This window comes from Panicum hallii, chromosome 2 (assembly GCF_002211085.1).
Source record: "Panicum hallii strain FIL2 chromosome 2, PHallii_v3.1, whole genome shotgun sequence".
Lineage (NCBI taxonomy): Eukaryota > Viridiplantae > Streptophyta > Magnoliopsida > Poales > Poaceae > Panicum > Panicum hallii.
The window spans coordinates 41,293-63,990 of NC_038043.1; the positions used below are offsets into that span (position 1 = coordinate 41,293).

The following is a 22,698-nucleotide window of genomic DNA, read 5'->3' on the forward strand; positions in this document are numbered from 1 at the left end:
ATTTACATAATCATATTGCATATTTTACATGTGTTTGAGTTTTTTGAGCAAATATAGTGGGTGTCCAGCTCCCAATAAGTATCCAACGGCTACGGTTGTAAAATTTACCCGTTAGCAATTGCGGATGTGGATGTAACTATGGTGTTTAGTTTCCTAGGTTTATTTTAAACCATATCACACTGAATATTTCGATACCAATTAAAAAGTTAAACATAAGTTAATTATAAAACTAAATACATAAGTCTAGGCTTATTGAAGAGACTAATCTATTAAATCTAATTAATTCATAATTAGCACATGTAGCATCATATGAGCTAATCACGGACTAATTAGATTTAATAGATTCGCGAACAAGACTAGGGTTTTGAAATTTATTTTGTCATTAGTCTATGTGTTAATACTCCTACTCACTCTGTCTTTATTTACATGTCGTATTAGGTTTGTCTTAAGTCAAATTTATCTAACTTTGACCAAATTTATAGAAAAAATAATATTTACAATACCAAATTTGTTTAATTGAATCCACCATGAAGTATACGTTGATAGTGCATATGTTAGATAGTGTAATTGTTGCTATATTTGTTTTATAGATTTGGATAAAGTTAGCTAATTTTAATTTAGAATAAATATAATACGATACGTAAATAAAAATGAAGAGAGAGAGAGATGGTTTTCCGGTTCCGCTCCACCGCACTAGATCTGACCTACCCGTAGCCAGCACCCAGCAATGGCAAAATGGCATCTTGTGGCATGCTGACGTGGTGCCAGCATGCTGGAAACCATAGAGTAGCATGATGATTGGTTGGACGCGGATAAGGTTGCTCGCTGCTGCCACGTCGACCGCGCGAAAACTAACTAATCTCAGATTGGGACGAGAATGAGATGATCCTGGCTAGCATCTGCTAATCCCGGCAAAACGAATATGCTCTTTGAGTTTTCGGTGCTCCAGCTCCTTCGGCTCCGGCACCTAGCAACGACAAACAAACGTATCATCTTCCTCCTCCTCCAGCCCACGAGCCACTCACTGTCTGGAGTGTAGTAGTGTACTAATTTTCTTGGATTCCATTCCCATTCCGCCGGCGATGCGTCTTGTAGCTGCAGCCGAGCGTGCATGGCGGCGGCGTAGTGCCTATGTTGGTGTGGTGGGCGGCTGAATTACTAGTGTACTAGCAGCACTTGAGCCACCACCTGGCCTGACAGGCGTCCCCTTCCAGGCCCAGAACAACAAGCATGGCGGCCGCCGCCGTCGTGCCCAGGCCGCCGCCTTCTCTTCCTACCAGGGCCTTTCCCTCCTCCTCCTCCTCCTCCTCCTCTTCCCGGCGGTATCCCCTAAGATTAAGAAGCATGCCCCGCCCCCTTGTGTGCGCCGCCGCATCGTCCTCCGTCTGGATGCCCGATCCGGACCTGGAGCCTGAGCCCGCCCACGACGACCAGCCGGCGCCGGAGTCCAGGCCCCGCCGCATCGCCCTCTTCGTCGAGCCCTCGCCCTTCGCCTACGTCTCCGGCTACAAGAACCGCTTCCAGAACTTCATCAAGTACCTCCGGGAGATGGGCGACGAGGTGATTGTGGTCACCACGCACGAGGGCGTGCCTCAAGAATTCCACGGAGCCAAGCTGATTGGATCCTGGAGGTCCGGTCCTCTACCCCCCCCCCCTCCGCCCCCAATCCCTTATTATGCATCCTGCTGCTCAAATTATCACCAATAATAGGGCAGAGTACCCTTCTTGCTTGCTTGCAGCTTCCCTTGCCCCTGGTATCAGAAGGTTCCGCTGTCGCTGGCGCTAAGCCCTCGAATCATCGGAGAAGTTGCTAGATTCAAACCAGACATTATTCATGCCTCTTCCCCTGGGATTATGGTAATTTCTTTCTACTACATACATTAGTCACTATACATTCTAGCTCACCTGCTTCCTGCTTGTTTTGTCCACTACAGGTATTTGGCGCGCTAATTATCGCAAAGTTGCTCTGCGTCCCTCTAGTGATGTCATACCACACCCATGTTCCAATGTGAGTTTCTATTCATAATGGCAAAGGAAAAAGTATCACTGTGTGTGTGTGGGTGGGGGGGGGGGGGGGGGGGCACAGTTACATTTTGTGCGCTTGGCATGCTGCTGCCCCCATCCCATTGTTTTTGTTCACTGTCGAACCATCAATTTGAAAAAATAAAAATAAAAAAAGCCTGTGCACTTCTCATAACCGAGAGAACTTGAGTGTCTCTGTTCTTAGCTATTCTGCACGAGAATTGAAAATGTCGATCTATCTTTATTCATTGTTGAGAACCACGGTTATGACAAATAAAAGGGGGGGGGGGAAGGCATGTGAACATTTCATAACCAAGAGAATGACAACTTGAAGAGAACAGAGTCATCTTGGCTCAAACCTACAGATCAACATAATCCTAGGCTCCTTGAAAAACTTTGTGTGGATTTATTGACATTCTGGAGATGACACCTATTTGAATCGTATCCTAGCATCATGGTTTCACATGCATGGCTGCAAGGAGAACTGATTCTTTTGATTATGGCAGTTATATACCAAGATATACGTTCAGCTGGCTTGTCAAGCCCATGTGGCTAATCATTAGTAAGTTTCACTCGTTTGCTCCAGGAATACATTATTTGCATGATTAGTCAACTGATGCTATGTTTCCCAATTGTAGAATTCTTGCACCAAGCTGCAGATCTCACACTGGTACCGTCGGTTGCGATCGGCAGGGATCTTCAAGCTGCCCGTGTTACAGCAGGTTTACTTAACCACTCTGTCTGTAGTTTCATATTCTTTTACTTCTACCATCTCTCAGATGTTTCGTGTTTCCAGCCAATAAGATACGCCTTTGGAACAAGGGTGTTGATTCAGAAAGCTTCCATCCTCGCTTCCGAAATAAGGAAATGCGTTCAAGGCTGACGTATGTATTTTCGTTTTTCTCTTCACTCTATATCTTTGCATTTTAATGTTTGACTGGTTATTGCAATTAGCAATTTTTTTCTTACATATGCCTCAACGTGGTGCTTCCATGTTGTGTTTTTCGTTTCAAGCAGTAATGGTGAACCAGAGAAGCCACTAATATTGTATGTTGGACGCTTAGGAGTGGAGAAAAGTTTGGATTTTCTTAAGAGGTGAGCTCATGGTGTGTATGACTTTTTAATGCTACTGTACAAGCTGGATGGTGCATTATTCAGTTAACTGCAATTTTTACCTGGGTCGTCAACAACGAGATACAGGTTCACAAATTGTTGAACGCAGCAATTGTCCAAAAGCTTGTTCTACAAACTGATTAGTTTTTTTCAGGTTATAGTTGCTTGGGACCACTGTCACTCTAAGCTTTTATGGAGACCCTCACTGCTTATGTGCTTACTTAACAATAATGTTTTCTTGGCACTACTCTTGGTTTTCTACTCGCAGAAGATTTTTCATTGTTTTAATTATCTTCCAGGATGGCCTATCCCGTGATTGCCAAATGTCATTACTGATGAATTGAGGTTTGATATCTTGCAGAGTCATGGACCGACTTCCAGGATCAAGAATTGCGTTTATTGGAGATGGCCCATTCAGGTTGGCCCAAAGAAGTAGTTAGCCTCGTGGGTTATTAGGAAGATGGAAATGTGATTCTTTCTCATCATCGTCTTTCTGTGCAGGGCTGAGCTTGAGCAGATGTTCTCAGGTATGCCTGCAGTGTTCACGGGTACGCTGCAGGGGGAAGAGCTATCGCAGGCATATGCCAGTGGGGATGTGTTTGTGATGCCTTCGGAGTCAGAGACGCTCGGGTTTGTGGTGCTTGAGGCCATGTCATCAGGTGTTCCGGTAGTTGGCGCTCGAGCTGGAGGAATACCTGATATTATACCAGAGGATCAGGAGGGGAAGACCAGCTTTCTGTACACACCAGGGGATGTTGATGACTGTGTTAGCAAGATCGAGCGTCTCTTGTCATGCGAGGAGCTGCGAGAGGCGATGGGGAGGGCTGCCAGGAAGGAGATGGAGAAGTTTGACTGGCGAGCAGCGACGAGGAAGATCCGGAATGAGCAGTACAGCGCTGCCATCTGGTTCTGGCGCAAGAAGAGGGCACAGCTGCTGAGGCCTGTCCAGTGGGTGGTCCGGAGGCTGTTGAGGCCGACGATGCCTGGGGCTGGCAACACCGTCGCGAAGCAATCATAGAAGAAGAGGAAGCATTCTGGAGCATATTGGGTCGGTGCATCTGCTTCTGCTTCTGCTTCTGCGGTGTGGATTGATTGGATGCGTGATGCTCAACAACATTGAAGGGAAGGAAGCTCAAGTTCAGCGTTCCAGTACACTGAAGAATGGATGATCGCTCGGTATTAGGTTTAGGACTGGTAGATTGGTAGAATTGGTAATATATCGGTCTCCCTCCCTCCCTGTGTGGAAACATGAATGAATACCTCTCTCTGGCCCTCTCTATGCGTGTCTGGCTGTCTGTGTGTGCAAAGATGTTTCTTTGAACGAACATGCGTGGACATGTATGACGGCGCTCGAGGTGCTCAATTGTAAAGTTAGGTGCCAGCACTGGACTCCAATTAAAAAAGGTAAAAAAGTCCATTCTAATTAGCAGCCTCAATTATGGTGTGAATATGATTTTTCATGTCCACGTATTATTCTTCTATTTCTCTGTTTTGCCGGTACAGCCAAATCCCATTGCTGCGTTCTTTTTTGTTTTGCGTTCCTTTATTCGAAACAGGTCCTTACATTGAGAGAATTTCAAAAGCTAAGCTCCAGTCAAATAATGTAACTCCAATCGAATAATATGAGAAAACATAGATATAATTTTCAGGAGTAGATAAAACTTTTTTTTTAAACAAAAAAACAAAGGCAAGGCTGAAGGGGCGTGGGAGAAATATCTGCATCCGGATCTTGGCGTATGTGCTGTGATCTTTCTCCGTTGGGTGTGTGGGACCATCTCATCTATCCCCTCCTCCCCTGGCAGCCAGCCAACCAATCCCACATCCCCCAATCAATCCCCACACCCTATTCGCGTCGCTCCCAGGCAGGCAGGCTCCCCGCAACCCAACCCTAGCTTCCTCCTCCTCTTCCCCGATGGATCCGCCGCCCACCAGGGAGGAGCTCGAGCCCGAGCCCGAGCCCGAGCCCGAGCCCGGATCCCGTCCCTTCCCCGACGCCGACGAGCCGTGGACCACCCGATCGGAACGCGACGAACCGGAGACTTCCCCACCGGAACGCGACGACCCGTCGTCGGGTGCTCCGCCGCCGCCGCCTCCTCTACGCCAGCAGCTCATGGGGGCTTGCCGCGCCGACGAGCGCCTCAGGCCTCTCCTCACCCTCAACGTCTCCTGCACCGCCGCCGACGACCGTTTCATCGCTCACCTCGCGCAGGTAAATTAAGCCTGCTTCCTAGGATGCTTAGGGTTTACGGATTCATTCCTTCTTTCGTTAATTTTGCTCGCTGCGCTTCGTCGGTGCAGCACTTCGAGGTGTCGGAGGTCGGCATGCTCGCGCGATGTCTGTGCGTTCCCCTCGTCTCCCTGCGCGTGGGCAAGGTTCAGAGGGACGGCGCCCTCCTCTGCCCAACACCCATTAGGTTGGTAGCCACTCAATCCTTTTCTCGCTTCATCTAGTACACAAGGACGCGGGTTGACTTAAGATTGCAGCGCCTGGTTCTGTTGTTTTATGATCTCGCTCATTGCATCCTTGACGTTTCAAATTACCGTTCGCATCTCGCATAGTTTACCAACGTCCTTGATTCTCAACGTGTATATGCTTCTTGGTTGCAGCTAGCCTTTACATATTATACATGTTAGTCAGCTCCTTCTGCTATACTGCGTTCATGGGTGCACTTGGACCCACTCCCACTACCATCTTAAAGAGCCAATCTGTTAACTCACGCTCATAAGTAGCATGTTAAACGTACGTCTGTTCTTGCCACATATAAGTAGCATGTTTGTGATCTTTAGATTGGTTCCTTTGGAGGTTGCCCTGAAATATTTCTACACATGGATTTTCCAGTATGTTTGCACCAGTTGAGCATGAACACAGCCTGATTCTTCTTATAACTGCTTCAGAAAGTTGTATTGCTGCTCATAGGATCCTAAACTTCCATATTTTACTTTTGAAAGGGCTAATTTGTTCTTAAAAATATCACTCAACCTAGCCTGTGACATCATGTAAAGGCACTGCGATGCGTTGTTCATTACAGTTAATATACTAAATCTTATAAATTTCGCATTTAATGAAAATGTTGTTGACTAATATGTCCTTCCATAGCTACCAAGTGGTCTTGTTGCTGTCTCTCTGTTTGTACTTTCAGGAAATTAGCATGGCACTGCATCTATATGATGTGGTAATAATGGTCGCAGGTCTATATGATCGTGTTTTTAATTGCATGGAAATATATTAGTGCAACCGTTATCATACTATTAGATTTCATGATACATGAGTTCAGTTAGGTGTGCCAACCTGCAAGTACTGAAGCCATGATATGATTCAATGAAATGTTGGAGGACTGCCATCTACAACACTCAAACAATAATTTCATTCTTCTCTGCTCATTATTTGTTCTCATTTCCTCCTTGCTTGTTTTCTGGCCTTTCCATATTACTGTACTTTTTCCAGTTTGACCTGTGGATCGTGCAGGTCTTGTCCTGTGCTTCAGTAATCTGTATTTACTACCTTTAATGTTTTTTTTGACCCTCTATGTTTTTTATATTAGTAGTATGTGGTGCCTTTCTTTACTTCACGCCACCTAGTTAGTTTCTAGAAGAAATGTTTGTTCCAACTATTGCGTCTGACTTAGAATGACTTGCTTGTTGATTCTGGGGTTACATAATTCATCTTATTAGTGATGGCACTGTTCATCCTGCCAAATAAATTTATCTTTTCATTTGTAGGTAATTTGGGCGTGTGTCATAATCTCTGATATATGAGGAAAGAGAAGGTAGTTTCTTTCATGGCCTTGCAATATTTGTTACCTGCATTGATAATGAATAATCATGTACTGCTATGTTTGGTGAGACTGATCAACAGGATTCCTAATTATGACTCCTATATTTTAATGGCTGGCTGCAAAGTTGTTCTGCAGTTACCATCTTAATGTTTTGCTGTTGCAGGACATGATCTAGCATCATTAGTTTGTGCAATAATTTAGTGCTTTGTTCATCTTGAATAGATGTATTTGTGCCCACACTGGTGCTCATTCTATAACCAAATACTTTGCTTGCCAACTTCATCTGTAAAACATTCTGTCTTTCATAACTGTGCTTTTGTTTTACTCTCTGTTATGGTACTCCTTATGTGCCTTTTCTTTTGGATCCTTTTTTGTTCCATCTTTCACTTCATATTTGTTGGGTTTAGTCCTAATGGGGATTATTGGTAGTAACTTCCCTGGGTAGTTTTTTGTACTTCACCATTTTTCTTTTTGGGATCCTTCATAATTACAAAATATGTTGTTTTGCTCATGTAGAAGCAAAATCACAATTTAGTGGCCCTTATTTATTTTATATATCTAGGTTACGTCTATGGAAGGTCTTACACTTATCTTATCACCTGCGAGGTATATTTGTCTATGAGCTCACATGAAAAATAAAATGCTGAACAAGTAGGCTCCTAGACTTTTACAACTCTTTCCAGTGAAAAGGCAGATCTGCTGCTATTGTTCAGAATAGGTTCTCAAACAATGTGTTTTGATGTATTCAAAGGGATTCTCTCAAGTGAGGCATGCACACTTCTTTTGGAGGAACATAGATGTATTGCCTATGTAATGGTGCCATGCGTGAAGAATTTGCACTAGCCTATGGGTTTTTATTTTGATAATTTATTAGTGAGCTTAGGCCTCAAGACAATGTTTTACCACTTTATAAGGTCCTTAACAAGGTTACTCAGTTCTTACATAGATGTATGTAATGTCACCTTATTAGTGACAATGAGGCTTTACTTTTAATTATATCGAATTTCCTTTTCTGAGTCATTCAGTTTCACAGATTGCAAAATTAGTTTATTTACTTTTCCTTACTAGTGGCTGGTGTATATTAATGCTTGCATATGTGATACGTGTGCACTGGCACCTCTTTTCTATTAACTTCTTTTTTTCTATTGAAGTATCTTTTCTGATCTGTGGTTCAAAATATTTTTCTTTTCTTTTACCATAGCAGCTGTCTTGTCTATGCTTTTATCAGAGCAAACAATATACCATGTGGTGAAAAATTGTTCATGGATCTCATGAATGCTCATTTTCTTTGTGCAGAGGGAAGCTGAACCTTGGTCTTCTGCCGTCATCTAGCATGTGCCTTACCTTTGTTGGTGATGATGGTTATTCAGAGCAACTAGCTCTATTGAGCAACGGCTTTGAATGCATGGAAGTTGTGATTGAAGAAATATCAGCTGATAATTCTGGGCGCTCTTTCCTAGTCAGAATTTCAGAGTCTAAAGTATTTTACTACTGGTGTGCTGAGAAGTCAAAGGAACATGGAATGGAACTTCTTTCGAAGGTTTGTATAAATGTAGAACCTTGATGTTAACTGTTATTTGCTAAAGTTATGTCTTCCTCAGAGAGAAACTACAGAACCTAAGTATTATTTCTACATGGTACAGAAAATGATTTTGTCCATAGTGATATGCACACACTGATTGGGATTCTTGTTCCTTTGTTTTGTGTGCGCAGATGAAAAACCTTTTGGACGGGAGACCAACACTCTCTGATCTGACTGGCATTTCCAATTCACGACTTGATGCTTTTGCCACTCATTTACATGCTTATCTTCTCGCATCAAGTATTGGCGACGTCAAATCGTTGGGATCACTTAATGACTTTCTGGGTCCGTCAAGATCGCATGATCAATATTTGCAGCTCCAATCAGCTGTTTCCAAGACTTCAAGGTTTCGTGCCTCTGTAAGTAATGCAACGAAGTCAAGCTCTGTCTATCAAACCAGCTTAAGTCCCAGATCTGGCACTTTTAAAGATGGTGTGCCAAGGGCTTCATGTTCAAGGGTTGTCGGGAGAGAGAAATTGAAGCGTCGTGCGGAATGGTCGAGCCCATCAATTGCTCCCCTTGACACAAATCATTTAACATCAAGCAGTATCAACCCTGATTCTACCAGTGAGAAGTGCGATGCAGATTGTTCAAGGAACATTGTTACCTCAGTTCCTTTGGACTTGCCTCTTTCATTTCCCCTGTTGCCATCTATCTACTCTCTTGGCACTTGTCCGCCACCTGAGGTTTCTTTGGAGAAGCAGTTTAAGCCTTACTATTGCTGGTGTCCGCCATGTCCATCGTCACTGCAATACACCGTTTCCCCTCTGCATCTGCCAGCTACATCTGTAGATCCATTACCCCTACCACCTTTGAGTTCTCTGGTAGCAAATGAGCAGCAACCTTGTTCAGAAGTGTCTCCAAATCTGGATACAACTGATCTCCCTTCCCTTAATCTTCCATCGATACTGCATGATCCTTTACTTCACCTGCCACTTCCCACTTCACCACTTATTCCCCTACATGGTTCACAGGTTCCAACGTTCACGCCATTGATGTCTGATCCTATTGTGCATGTCCCAGTCATTGATGTGTGTTCTGCAGGGCAGGCATACCTGGTGAGTTGTGGTCCTTCAATATCCTCAGCAGTTCCCCTGCTTCCTAGCTTGAAGCCTCTGCTGCCAGAAGCAGACTCGTTAGTCGAGAGAAGTGCAAGGGAAACACTAATGAGGCTCATAGCATCGGCACCACCTGCAAGCAATCCTCAGTTAGCTAACATTCTCCCTGTGGTCCTGCCAGAAAGTATATCTCGCGCTAATAATGTAAGACACCTGGTGGTGGCGATCAACTTGATTTTATCTTCTTGTCTTGTGGCTTATTACTCTGTTTGACAGGTGAACAAGCATGCTGATGCTGACCCTGAGGACAAAGATTTTGGTACATCTTGTGTTGCTGCGTTTGGAAGTGCGATTGGAGGCGTGGAGCTGTACTCCGAGAATGAAGTTTCAAGCGGGGATGATTCTTATGAAACGTTTTCAGAATATGATGAAACCAGCATCGACTGTGATGTACAGCATTACCAGAAAATTTAGTTTGCAACAGTTTGGCACAAGAGAAAAAAGGGGGTGTTTTCGGCTAGCTAGATGCTGGTATGGAATGTCGTAATATTTTGAGCACCAGTTGCATCACCGTGGTAAATAGGGTTTTCAGGGATTTGGTGATTCGATGCTCTGAGCAGATGTTTTTAACCCAGCCAGCAGGCGTATCTGGTTGGCAAGTGTAATTAGTTGTTCGTACTCTGCTTCGTTTTGTCAAACTTACTGTGAACCCCCAAAGTTATTTTAGCCGTTTGTTTTATGCACCTTTAGTCTCAAAATATCTAATATGCATCTCCTTTTATAAGTACATTTTCGTTCCGTACGAGGCACGCTCACATTTTCGTGTCTTACGAGGCACGCATGATGTTTAATATTCAGACCGCGTAATCTCTAGCTAATTAACTTGTTTTGGGTTGGAGCCTTGGAGGTGAGCAAGATCTCATCAACAGTGACAACATGGAGTGGGCTCCTATTCGAGAGAGATGGACGGGTGGTGGCACCGGGGGGGGGGGGATGATTCTTTTTAACTTCTTTTAAATTTTATTTAAAAAATTTAAAATAATCCATGGAATAAATATTTACAGATCTAATTTTTTTGTCGCATCGGTGGCATGACAAAAACTGATAAAAATAGGTTGTCGTGCCATATACATTGGAGCGCTACGTTGGAGCGTGTTTTAGAGTTTAGCCAGCCATTCACCGGCCAGAGATCACGCAAACAGCTCACTCGTGCAAGGGTTTCATGTTAAGCTGATCGGTTTCTTTATCACGTTTAAGGGTGGTAAAAGGATTAAAATTTAGCCTAGATAATTTAATAGTCAGACTGTCGGACTCTAATCTTATATAATTTCGAGCTACAAGAGCCAAGTTGGACTGTGAAGAGACCACTAAGGTCATGATGTATTATCACCTCTACTTCAGTCTTCACGCCACTCCCGCTGGCGCGATAAGATCTTATCTTAGAAAAATCATATTTTTTCATACAAACTCGGATGAAGATAATTTTTATATAAAAATTGTATCTCTTGCAACTTTGTAGTTTGAAGCTTTTTTATTTGTAGTTTGAAGTTTTTTATATTTGAGGTCAATAAGATGCTTAAATAATTGATTTAAATTTGCGTATTAAGTACTTGTACCACTGTCGATTTGTCTCCAACAAGTTCATCGTAGTTCCGCGAAGAAAGAACTAATACCAAAAAAGTCTAGTGTTATATATAACTTTCTTATATGAACGTCGCCTGGGGCTGGGCTTTGGCATCTCCGCCGCTGCCATGGCCGCCGCCGCCGCCCGCAGCTTCTTGCTGGGGAGCAGGCTCTATAGGCACCAGAGGCCGGTGGGCAGCCCGCTCACCCGGATACTGCAGGTGGTGGTCGCGGCCTAGAGGAAGAGGGCGCCGGTGGCTGCTCTTCCCGCGAACCCGTCCCTGCTCCATGAGGCAGTTCCGGTGGCTGGACGACAGGGCCACAGTGGCGACGACCAGCGACGATGACAACCCGTGCCGGCTGTGCACGATGACGCAGGTGGAGCTCGAGCGTGGTGCGGCTGCTGCCGGACCCGTGTGGGCGAGCGGCATCGTGATGGCGGCGGCGTACAGCCAGATGAGCGCCATGTTCGTGCTGCAGGGCAACACGCTGGACGACCTGCGCATAGGGGGCTCCGGCGGCTTTAAGATCCCCTCGGCGTCGCTGTCCATGCATCTTCGACACCCTCAGCGTCATCGCCTGGGCGGCGGCCTACGACCGGCTCATCGTCCCCACCGCGCGGTGCTGGACGGGCCACCCGCGCGACTTCACCCAGCTCCAGCGCATGGGCATCGGCGAGGCCGTGTCCGTGCTGTCCATGCTCGCCGCCGGGGCGCTGGAGGTGGCCAGGCTCGGCTTGGCGGCGTCGCACGGCATGCTGGACTCGACGACTACCTGCCCATCTCCATCTTCTGGCAGCTGCCGCAGTACTTCATCCACGTTCGTCGGTCAGATCTCAACTTCTTCTACGACGAGGCGCCCGACGCCATGTGAGGAGCATGGGCACCGCGCCACCGCGCTCTCGCTCACGTCATCGACGCTCGGCAGCTACCTGAGCGCGCTGCTGGTGTCCATCGTCACGGCCGTCACCACCAGGAACGGTGGCCTCAGGTGGATCCCCGACAAGCTCAACCGGGGGCACGTGACGACTTCTTCTGGCTGCTCTCGGTGCTCAGCGTCATCAACTTCGTCGTCAACCTCTCGATTGCCAAATGGTACTGTTAGATATCTCCGACCAGGTCCAACGATCGAGTTAGACCCCTGACTCGCCCCCTTATCGTTGGCGTAAAACCAACTCGTGGTTGCGGCCCCGTCGCGAAGCGCCATAAAAAGCAGAGATGGGGGCGGAGGCATGCACACCAAGGTTCGCTGTGCTCCTAAACCCACCTGCAAACCCTAACTGATTTACTCGAGGGCGCTGTGAGCGACGGGAAGTACCGCCACTTTCTACACCGCGCCGCCATCGTCGACAACGTCCACGCCACCGCCCCTGCGTCCACTACTCTGACTCACCGGCCACCTCGACGTCGACTACGCCGCCGCCGTCGACACCATGGACGCCACTGCTTCATCGTCAACCAAGCCCGAAGGCACTGCACCTCTCTCCCCCCCTCTGTCCCTCTGTTCTCTCTCGTTGTAATGAAAAGAACCACTATTTTGTTCATGACTTAATGTAAACACCCGAAGATCTACTCCTAGCGATCCGTAATGTATTCTATCAATGGTATCAGATGCCCAATCTAGAGAGTAGATCGGTTATGGGTAAGATCTAGAGAATGTAGAAGGAGGAGAATTCGATCCAGAATCGAAGAAGCAAACGAAAACCCTAACCCTAACCCTAGGGGAGTCAAAGCCGCAGGACCTACCTACGAGTACCACCACCGCCCGCCACCGCCGAGCGGGAGGTGCGCCTGTTCGCCGGCGCTTCACTGCCGCAGTGCGGGAAGGATGAACCAAGCTGCTGTCGCCACTGCATCGTTGGCATTCGGGCCAAGGGGCTCCTCGCGAGGCCGCGACGCGCTCGCCCTCGGGGGAACGCGCGCGCTGGCGAGAGGCCGCACGGGGGCCACACCTTCCTCCGCCGCCATGGGCGGTTGCCGGCTCGCCTCGGTCTGGAGATAAGAGTGAAGGGGAGGGAAGCGGAATGGCCTAGGGTTTCTGGGAGGCTAGCCTAGGATTTTGTTCTAGCAACAACGACGGGCAGCCGTTCGATGAAGATCGGCAGCCAGGAATGCCCAGCGGCCGATGGACTGACTTTGAGCCTAGGTGGGGCATTGCTTTCCCTTCCGAGGCCCAAGTTGCGGCCTAGGACGCGGGGCACGCGTTGAGCCGAGCGGCTGGCTGGTTCTTGGGCCGAGCCAAGCAGGCTGAGCGGCTGGCTCTTTTGGGCCGAGCCGAACGCATGCTACTGGAGCTCGCGCGTGTGCACATGAGCAGAGCGGGCCGAGCCGGAGAGTGTGCCATGGGCCGCTTTGCCGGAAGAAAGAAAGCACAGTAGAAGTTTAGTTTTATTCTTTTTCAGAAGCAACCTTGATGCCCTTTTAATTAGTTTTTAATCTCTAATTAAATTTGCACCAACGTGATAAATTTATTAGAGAGAAGATGAGCACATAGAAATGTTTATGAATAAGTATGTTTTCAAGTTTTTTTCATATTTCTGCTGCAATGATTATGTTTATCTTCTTATTAAATTAGAACCAACGGGATAATTTAATTGGAGGAGTAGTTATATTTTATTCAAGTATATTATAATATTGTTATTTTTCTGATCAAAATTGATGATAGCAATATTATAATATTTTATTTATAAGTTTTTCATGCATTAGTTTTATTTCTGACTAACGGTGATGTAGAATTAATATAGTAGTGAATATTTTATGTTTTAATTTTGACCAACGTTAAATTAAGGTATGCAAGTGTTATTATTATAAATGTTCTCAATCTTTTCTAAATTTTGTTTTCAGGCTCCAACCCAATAACGTTTATCTCGACCATCGAGCACCTCAATGAAGAAAGAAAACTATAGCTCATGGAGAGAGAAGGTTGAGATGGCACTTGCAGTCTGACATTGATCTAGCACTTACCTCACCCTGTCCCACTAAACTTGTGGACCTAGTGAGGGGAGAAAATAAGACCTGCTGCATCGCTGGGACGCGTGAGCACCGATCATAATGAAGTATGACCTTGATAAGGCCAAGTGAGATCAGTTGAACCGCAAGTGTTTGATAGTGATTAAGAGCTCCATTGTGGAGGCCATAAGGGGAGCAAACTCAGAAAGTACCACCGCCGTTGAGTATCTTAAAAATATGGAGAGTCAGTTTGTTGGCTCTTCAAAGGCTTATTCAAGCACTCTTATTAAGAGATTAATCACTGAAAAATACACCAGTGGAGGGATAAGAGAGCACATACTAAAAAATATTGGTTGTAAGCTCTTCAAAGGCTTAAGCCTATGGACGTGGAGCTCGAGACTGAGTTCCTAGTTCACTTGGTTTTTGCCTCCTTGCCTAAAAAGTATGATTCTTTTGAAGTTAATTACAACTTACAGTCAGAGAAGTGAGACATTGAGAAGCTCATTGCCATGTGTGTTCAAGAAGAAGAGAGATTTAAGGGCTCACATGGTGATTCCGTTAACTATGTGAAGCAAAACAAGAAGAGAGCTATCATGACAAGAATGCTAAACCACAAGGGAAACCTCAGTGGAACAGAGGCTCCTCTTATAAGACACATGCAAGAGCCCCACAAAAGGATCACCATCCTAGATAGAACCATTATGAAAAGGTAATGGACAAGGTGTCAGATCCGGGCCTACGGAATTACGCACATGGCCCACATCTTATAGGATAAGGGGTGGGATATTTTCCACACCCTAAACTAGTTGTAAGTACTCGTAGCGTAGTAGAACTATTCATACAGTAGTAAAACTAGTCGATGTAGTAGGGAACTACCAGAAAAGTACTCGGGTAGGACTCTAGGACTCGTATCCGACTAGGACTTCCATATAACCCTATCCCCTCAGACTATATAAGGGCGGATAGGGACCCTCCTTAAGTAGGGAGCATGAGGGACAACTCGTGCCTCATGCAACAATCACCCAGGAAATCACCCGATCACCACCTAAGTCAATACAAACCACATAGGACGTAGGGTATTACGCTCTCGGTGGTCCGAACCTGTCTAAATTTTGTGTTCCTTGCACCCTCGAGTTCTTGATCTTGGTGACACCCTACCTACAAACTCACCATCTCGGGGTATCCCTCGGTGGGTGTGGCGATAAAACACCGACACAAGGACCAATGCAAGTGGTGCGAGAAGAGGGGACACTACCAGAAGGATTGTTCAGAGTTCCCGAAGCATCTGATGAGAAAGGGTGAGGAGATTATTACGTTCTTAGATGAGTCCTTGTATTTAAGTTATTTAGAATCTACTTGGTGGATTGATTCAGGTGCAACTATTCATATTTCTAATTCTTTACAGGGATTTCATAAGAGGAGGATCCTTCAGAAAGGAAAAAGAAGGCTTAGAGTCGCCAACGGCGTCAAGGCTGAAGTTGAAGCGATAGGATAACTCCCATTAGAATTGAATAATAGCTTCATACTTCATTTACACAATGTGCTCTATGTACCCCGTTTGAGTAGAAATTTAATTTCAGTTTCATGTTTAGCCGATTATGGATTTGATTGCCATTTTGGTAAAGAACAATATATGATTAAGTTTAATAATAAGTGTATTGGTCTTGCCTTTCGATAAGACAAGCTCTATATGTTATCTATGCATGAGAATGTGAATGTTGTATGCAATGAAGAAAAGAATGAGTCTTCCTCGACTATGAATGTACTAAGCAATCGCAAATGATGCGATAACAAAACATCCGCGAAATTATGGCACTATCATTTAGGCTATATTTCGAGGGGGAGAATTGAACGATTGATCAAAGAGGAAATTCTGCATCCTCTAGATTTTTCCGATACAGAATATTGCATCGATCGCATTAAGGGAAAGTACGTTAAACAAATTAAGAAAGGAACCAAACGAAGTGCATGGGTTTTGGAAATCATACACGCTAATATTGGTGGTCCATTTCCCGTAAAGACTGTGGACGGTTATGATTCATTCAGAATGTTTACGGATGATTATTCGTGTTATGACTATATTTATCCAACTAAAGAAAGATCATAAGCGTTGGATAAATTCAAGATATTTAAGGCTGAAGTAGAGAATTAGCATGATTTAAAGATTAAAATAGTAAGATTCGACTGTGTGTGTGTGTGTGGGGTCGACATACCCCACATGGTCAAGTTCCTGGACCTTTTGCAAGGCTTTTACAGAAAAATGGCATATACTCTACACCGGGCGAGTCTCAGCAGAACGGACCTTAATGGATATGGTGAGAAGTATGATAAGTTACTCCACTTTACCGATAAGTTTGTGGATGGAGGCACTAAAATCCACCGCTCACATTCTTAATCGAGTACCAAGTAAGTCGGTGCCAAAAACACCGTATAAGTTATGAATAGAAAGAAAACCCATATTAAATTATTTACATGTGTAGGGTTGTCCAGCTGAGGCAAAAGTGTTTAACCTAAACATTGGGAAGCTAGATCCCAATATGGTCAGTTGCCATTTTATTGGCTATACAGATGAGTCAAAAAGTTATCATTTATATTGTCCTGATAGACATACAAAGTTCGTAGAAGCGAGACACGCCGTCTTCTTGGAGGACGAGATGGTTAGGGGAGCATGGTAGCACGAGAAATTAGTGTTGAGAAGAAGTGGGTACATGTACCTACTCCGATGATTCAGGAAACATTCTTGTCGATACTTGCTGCTGCTGCACCGACACTATAGGATACTACGGTGTCAAAAAGTTATCATTTATATTGTTAGTCCTCCCGTGGCAATAATGAATGAAGATGAGGGACCTGTTGTTCAGGATCCTATAGAACCCATTGTCGTACAAGAGGAAGAACAACAACAGCCCCACACGCAAGAAGTGCCAATTGAAGGTCTAGAAGATCTCAAGAACTAGAAAACCAGCTATCTCTAAAGACTACGAAGTCCATGTTAGCGAAGAAATTCAAATGGAGGGTGATCCCACCTCATTTAAATAAGACATGAGAAGCGCTCACTCGTTGAAGTGGCTTGAAGCTATGCAAGATGAGATGAGGTCAATGAGTACCAACAAAGTTTGGAAATTAGAAAAAATTTCTAAAGGAGCCAAGACAGTAGGCTATAAATAGGTCTACAAAAGAAAATGTGACTCCAAAGGAATGTAGAAAGATATAAAGGGCGACTTGTGGGGAAAGGCTTCACGCTAAGAGAAGGAATAGATTATAATGAGATATTTTCTCCAGTCTCATGCAAAGATTCTTAACATTATGATTCTCCAATCTCACGCTAATAGATTATAATGAGAACCATGATGGCGTTAGTAGCACATTACGATTTAGAGTTACGTCCATATCAAATGGATGTTAAGACGACAATCCTTAACATGATTTATATGAAAACGTTTACATTCCACAATCCATTTAAAGAGAATGAGGAGAACAATCGTGTTTATACAAGTTCAAGAATGGGAAAAATGAATCCTAATCCTTTATGTAGATGATGCTAGTAGTGATGTTAATCTGCTATAGGAGACGAAGAAGTTCTTATCCTCAAATTTTAATATGGAAGATCTCGGTGAAGCTTGATTCATATTAGGAATAGACTAAGATAGAAGAAAGGGGGTTTTAGGATTATCGCAAAAGGCATGCTTAGAAAAGATTCTAAAGAAATATAGTATGCAAAGCCAATACCTGCTCCCATAGTCAAGGGCGATAGTTCTGGAAAATTTAAATGTCCGAGAAACCAATATGAGATCGATCAAACGAAAGTGGTTCATTATGCTTCAGCTATTGGAAGCTTACAATACGCTCAAGTATGTACACACCCTGACTTAGCATTTGTTACAGGGATACTTGGCAGATATCAGGATAATTCAGGAATAGAACACTTGAAAATGGTAAAGAAAACTTTACTCTATATGCAAGGCACGAAAGGTCTCATGCTAACATACAGAAAATCTGATTCCCTAGAGATAGAAGAGCATTCAGATTCAGATTTTGCGGAAGATGTAGATGATAGAAAATCCACATTAGGTCATGTTTTCACTCTCGCAAAGGAGTTATATAGTGGAAAAGCTCCAAGCAAACCGTCACAGCATCATCAACAATGTATGCCGAGTTTAAAAAAATTTGTACCCGGGTTAAAAGTGGTCGACATCATTCAAAGACCACTCAAGATGTACTACGACAATGAGCTAGCAGTGTTTTACGCTCACAATAATAAGTCAAGTGATGGTGCCAAGCACATGGACATAAAGTTTTATGTTGTGAAAGAGAAAACCTAGGATCATATCATTAGTCTCGAGCATGTAAGAACAAGGAAATTGTCGGTACATACGGACAGGGACACCTCCTACTAGGGTGTCCAACCCAAAGGGTGCGAGGCTATCTGTAACTTCGCCCTAAGCCATTGGGTGACGGGCGTACGGCACGGGCCTGATAGCTGGGATCACGGTCTCCGGACTTCCCCCCGTGCTCTGGCAGGTCCGGTGCCTCCATGTACCCACATGGACAAGGCGCTCAGGAACGGTCACCGCGGGCCCAAACCTCCACGGGGGGTCCGGTGCCGCCACGTGTGGGAGCCGGACCCCCTGGGGGCCTGTGCTACTGGGCCAGCCTCGGGGGCCCGGACCTCCCTTCCCCCGGGGAGGAGGTCCGGAGCCGCCACGTGCACCTGAGGAAGCGGTTTTTAGGCCAGATCTGCCATGTGTCCGGTGGCAGTAAGCCTTCCGCGGGATGCCAACCCAACTACCACATTAAATGCGGGTAGGGGGGCTGTGCGTGCCCGTGATAGGGCGTGGGCTGCCCACTGACACGTCGGGTAGGTATGCTGACACCACGGTAAGCCCGCCTGTTACCGAGGCGGCGCGTCGCGTCACCATGCTCTGCGCGGGCAGGCGGTGTATAGTCACATCACCACGCCGCGCGCAGGAGCAAAGGGTAATTTTGATCTACTGTAGGAGAGCTGAGGCGTGCGCTGCTACAGTGTGCGCGGAAGCTACAGCGCGGCGGGTCAACATAGCCCCATCGCCTGACAGCGGGAATCGACCCAACAGTGACAGCATGTCTTCCACTATGCATGTCACTGACAGCAGGCACTATGTCGGTAAGGCGGCACAAGACCATACCCTGGCTGTAGATACACACATCAACTTCTCGATCGAGGACTACAGGAAGGAGCTGGAGTGTAAGATCTCTGTATCTATCGCATTAAAGGCTCCAGTCTGTACATTATTTAATGTATCGCTGGGGCCCCGCTCAGTGTACGCGCTCCCCTTGAGCCTATAAAAGGGAGAGCGCGCTCGTTAGAACATAAGTTCACAAGTTCTCTGGGACTCACGAGGTTCTCTCAGAAGGCTCCTTCTAGCCTCTTTCTAAACTCTCAAGTAATACAACACACAGTGGACGTAGGGCTTTACGCTCTGGCGGCCTGAACCACTCTAAAATTCCCGTGTCCTTTCCGTGTTCTTCCACCCTTTGATCAAGTGTTCCTAGGCTTCCCCCAAACTCATCCTAAACTAGGATTAGGTGGATGCATTCCGCCACCCGGCTGGAGAAATCCTCCGACATTTGGCGCGCCAGGTAGGGGACTTTAGGTTTGGTTTGCGCTTGATCAAAGCTCAAGACCGCAATGGCGCGGCAAGTCGAGCAACATGACCACCTGATGGGTGAGGAAGTGGCGTCATCTATGCCACACGCCTCACGCTGTCCTCCATCCAGGGTTGCGACGCGTGTCACACCACAGCGTGCTACGGAGCATGCCTCCGTGGCCCTATCGCAGCCCGCACCAAACGGGCCGCTAGCAGTGGCCAGGGGGCTGCTCCGCAACCCGCCAGGCGTGGCGGCCTCGCCCGACGTGCAGAGGCAATGGCGTGATGACGTCGACCGCCTCCTCAACCTGGCACAGGTCACCCCAGTGAAGCGTCCCCCATCAGGGAAGACTTAAAAGTGTTGATTTATCAGTCCCAGGAGGCTGATAACACTTTTATTACATCAGATGGTACATCACCGTACAACTCTACGCGGTAATGGGCAGTGAAGCGCCACTATTGCGAGGATTACAACTAAAACCCACACTATTATACTAGCTACGAAAAGAGGATCATCAGAGTCTTGCGCCATGCGGAATCCAATGGTGGCCTCAACCACAGGCAAGACTGGGTGCAGGACGAAACCCTACTCGTTGTCTTCGGGGACGTAGTCTGGGTCTTCCACTGTAAAAGTAAGAAAGGGGGTGAGTACAAACGTACTCAGCAAGTCCAATCACACCCACGGAGGGAGGGTATAATAGAATTTAATGCACAGGATAATCCAAGGATAAGGTTACGATTCATTTGCGAAAAACACAGTTATATGCAGGGGTTCGTTTTAAAAGCACTTTTCAAAACAAGTTTTCCAGTACCAAGGGGCACACGATGTTGATCCACACGGATCCAAGTTTTAAACCGCTACCGGACTCCCCGTCCGCCGTAGCACACGGCACAACTGCCGGATACTTTTCAAACAACTCACACCAGCTCAACCATTCCCAGAGAGAACCACTAGTTATGTGACCACATCATAACTTGCCCAATACCGTGGGCACGGCTATTTGAATAGATTTTAACTCTGCAGAGGTGTGCAACTTTACCCACAGGTGGGGTACCACGACACGATCACCTTAGTGTCGGCGCGGATCCCAACAAAGCCATTACCCACCTTAGCTAGACCTGACTAGCCATCACGGGATCCACCAAGGGGTCATTCGACCTACCTCCGAGGTTTAACCGGGGCATAAGTCACACAGAGCTTATCCCTTCTCCTTGGTCACCCGTTGCTCTCAGCTCTCCTGATAGCTATCAGGCTAACTAGTGGGATTTATGCTAAGCCATTGCCCATACAACGGTCAAGTGGTTTGCACGACAGGAAGCTAGGTGAGATGACACATCAACTCGGTCCTTAGGGGTGACAAGATGGATATCTCCCTTCCTCGCTCAACCACACAGGTACGAGCACACCAGCGGCAATTCACATAGAAATGCCATCCATCCCGTCTAACTCGTCTTTCAAAACCACATTTTATCCCTTCCCACACACACGCATTTTCTTTATAAAACCAGGTGGTCAAGGTATGGCTATCACAACAAGGGTGGCTACCCTACCATATTTTCAGCAAGCAAAATCATGCAATTTTATAAAACAGGCCACTGGGTTGTGGTTATGAAAACTAGGACAGAAACATGCATCAAAGGGCGGGATTGCACTTGCCATCGTCAAACTCTTGCGGGAGGTCCTGATCGAAGCACTGTCCCTCGGGTTCGGGGTCGCAGAACTGGTCCTCGTTCGCTTGATCACACTCGGGGACTTCCTCGTTCACTCCGTGTCCTACGATGCAAACAAACAGGCATACAATCAAGCGAAAGAACTAAAAGTTTTTATCGTCGAGCTTGAATCAGAAATAATTTAGTTACGGAGATGGGGTTAATATTTTTGGGTGGTTTCGTAATGGCATGGTTGGAACTATACTAGAAAGGGCGTGGTAAAGTTTCGGGTCGATCGGAGGTCGTTTGGCGCATAAAATGACGAGTCAAAGACGGTTTCAGGGATTAAACGGGGTCCAGGGGCTTGTTCGTAATTAACCGGAAGGAGTAAAGACCTATTTGCGAATCCTAGAAATACCCTAGGCATGCAAAAAGGTGTCAAGTATATCTAGGTTTATGTATTGGAGGGTTCAATTTGAAATAACAAAAAGCGCGAGGTTTCTTTTACAAAAAGGAAGTGGATAGGGGTGCTCCTAGAGAGGGGGGTTTCTTGGGAAAACAGGAAAAGGAGGGGGCTATGGGCAAAACGCCCTTCTCCTTCCTCTCCCCCGTGCAAAACAGAGGAGGGGGAGGGTAGGGCGCCGGCAGCCAAGTCCGGCCGGCCTAGGGCTCGGTGGCGGCTCAGAGGTGGGAGAAAAGGGAGAGGGGGGCATGGGGATCCCATCCCCGGCCTCACCTCGGGCTGAGGTGGAGCGTGGAGGCCGGTCGACGGGAGAGGGCGGCGGCGGTTGCAAGGCATGGCTGGGCGGCGCCGAAGTCTGGGGAGGCGAGGGGCTAGGCGGCGTGGTGGGTTGTGAGGGTGCCGGGGGTGCCGGGGCCTATTTATAGGCGCCCAAAGGCGGCGGGTGGTGGTGGCCGGTGAGGAGGCCGGTGAGCGGTGCGGAGCACCTTAATGGCGCCCGTGTCGCGGAGCGGCGGCGCGGACGGCAAGGCCGAGGTGACGCGACGGTTCGGGCACGTGGGACAGGTGTTGTGCGGGCACAGGGCGGGTGCGGCAGGGGAGCAGCGGCGAGTGGCGCGGCTTGTCGACGGGCGGCGCGGCGTGCCGTGCAGCCTCGGGGCCGTGTGCGCGAGCGCGTGGGCGCGAGCGTACGCGAGCCAGAGCACGCGCGCGCGGGGAAAGCGGGGAGCAGGGACGCGTGGGCGCGTGCGCGGCGGCTCGGGCGGAGCGCGGCAGCGGCGGGCGGCGCGGCGTCGCGGCGCCGGGCGCGCGCGCGTGCGCGCACGGCGCGGGCCAGG

At 46.9% G+C, this 22,698-nt stretch overlaps 2 protein-coding genes and 1 pseudogene across 2 annotated transcripts; all 3 read left to right on the forward strand.

The window, feature by feature from the left end:
• The first annotated feature begins 882 nt into the window (after positions 1-882).
• Positions 883-4,571, forward strand: LOC112881666 (sulfoquinovosyl transferase SQD2-like). The gene is made up of 9 exons (XM_025946457.1): positions 883-1,631; positions 1,740-1,857; positions 1,935-2,008; positions 2,529-2,584; positions 2,661-2,744; positions 2,819-2,906; positions 3,040-3,117; positions 3,497-3,553; positions 3,637-4,571. The coding sequence occupies exons 1-9, from the start codon at positions 1,231-1,233 to the stop codon at positions 4,151-4,153; spliced, it is 1,473 nt and encodes a 490-aa protein (XP_025802242.1). The 5' UTR covers positions 883-1,230; the 3' UTR covers positions 4,154-4,571.
• Positions 4,572-4,946: 375 nt separating this feature from the next.
• Positions 4,947-10,294, forward strand: LOC112880126. The gene is made up of 5 exons (XM_025944618.1): positions 4,947-5,344; positions 5,434-5,549; positions 8,208-8,451; positions 8,625-9,755; positions 9,828-10,294. The coding sequence occupies exons 1-5, from the start codon at positions 5,048-5,050 to the stop codon at positions 10,023-10,025; spliced, it is 1,986 nt and encodes a 661-aa protein (XP_025800403.1). The 5' UTR covers positions 4,947-5,047; the 3' UTR covers positions 10,026-10,294.
• Positions 10,295-11,258: 964 nt separating this feature from the next.
• LOC112879928 lies at positions 11,259-12,278 on the forward strand (annotated as a pseudogene).
• The last annotated feature ends 10,420 nt before the right edge of the window (positions 12,279-22,698 follow it).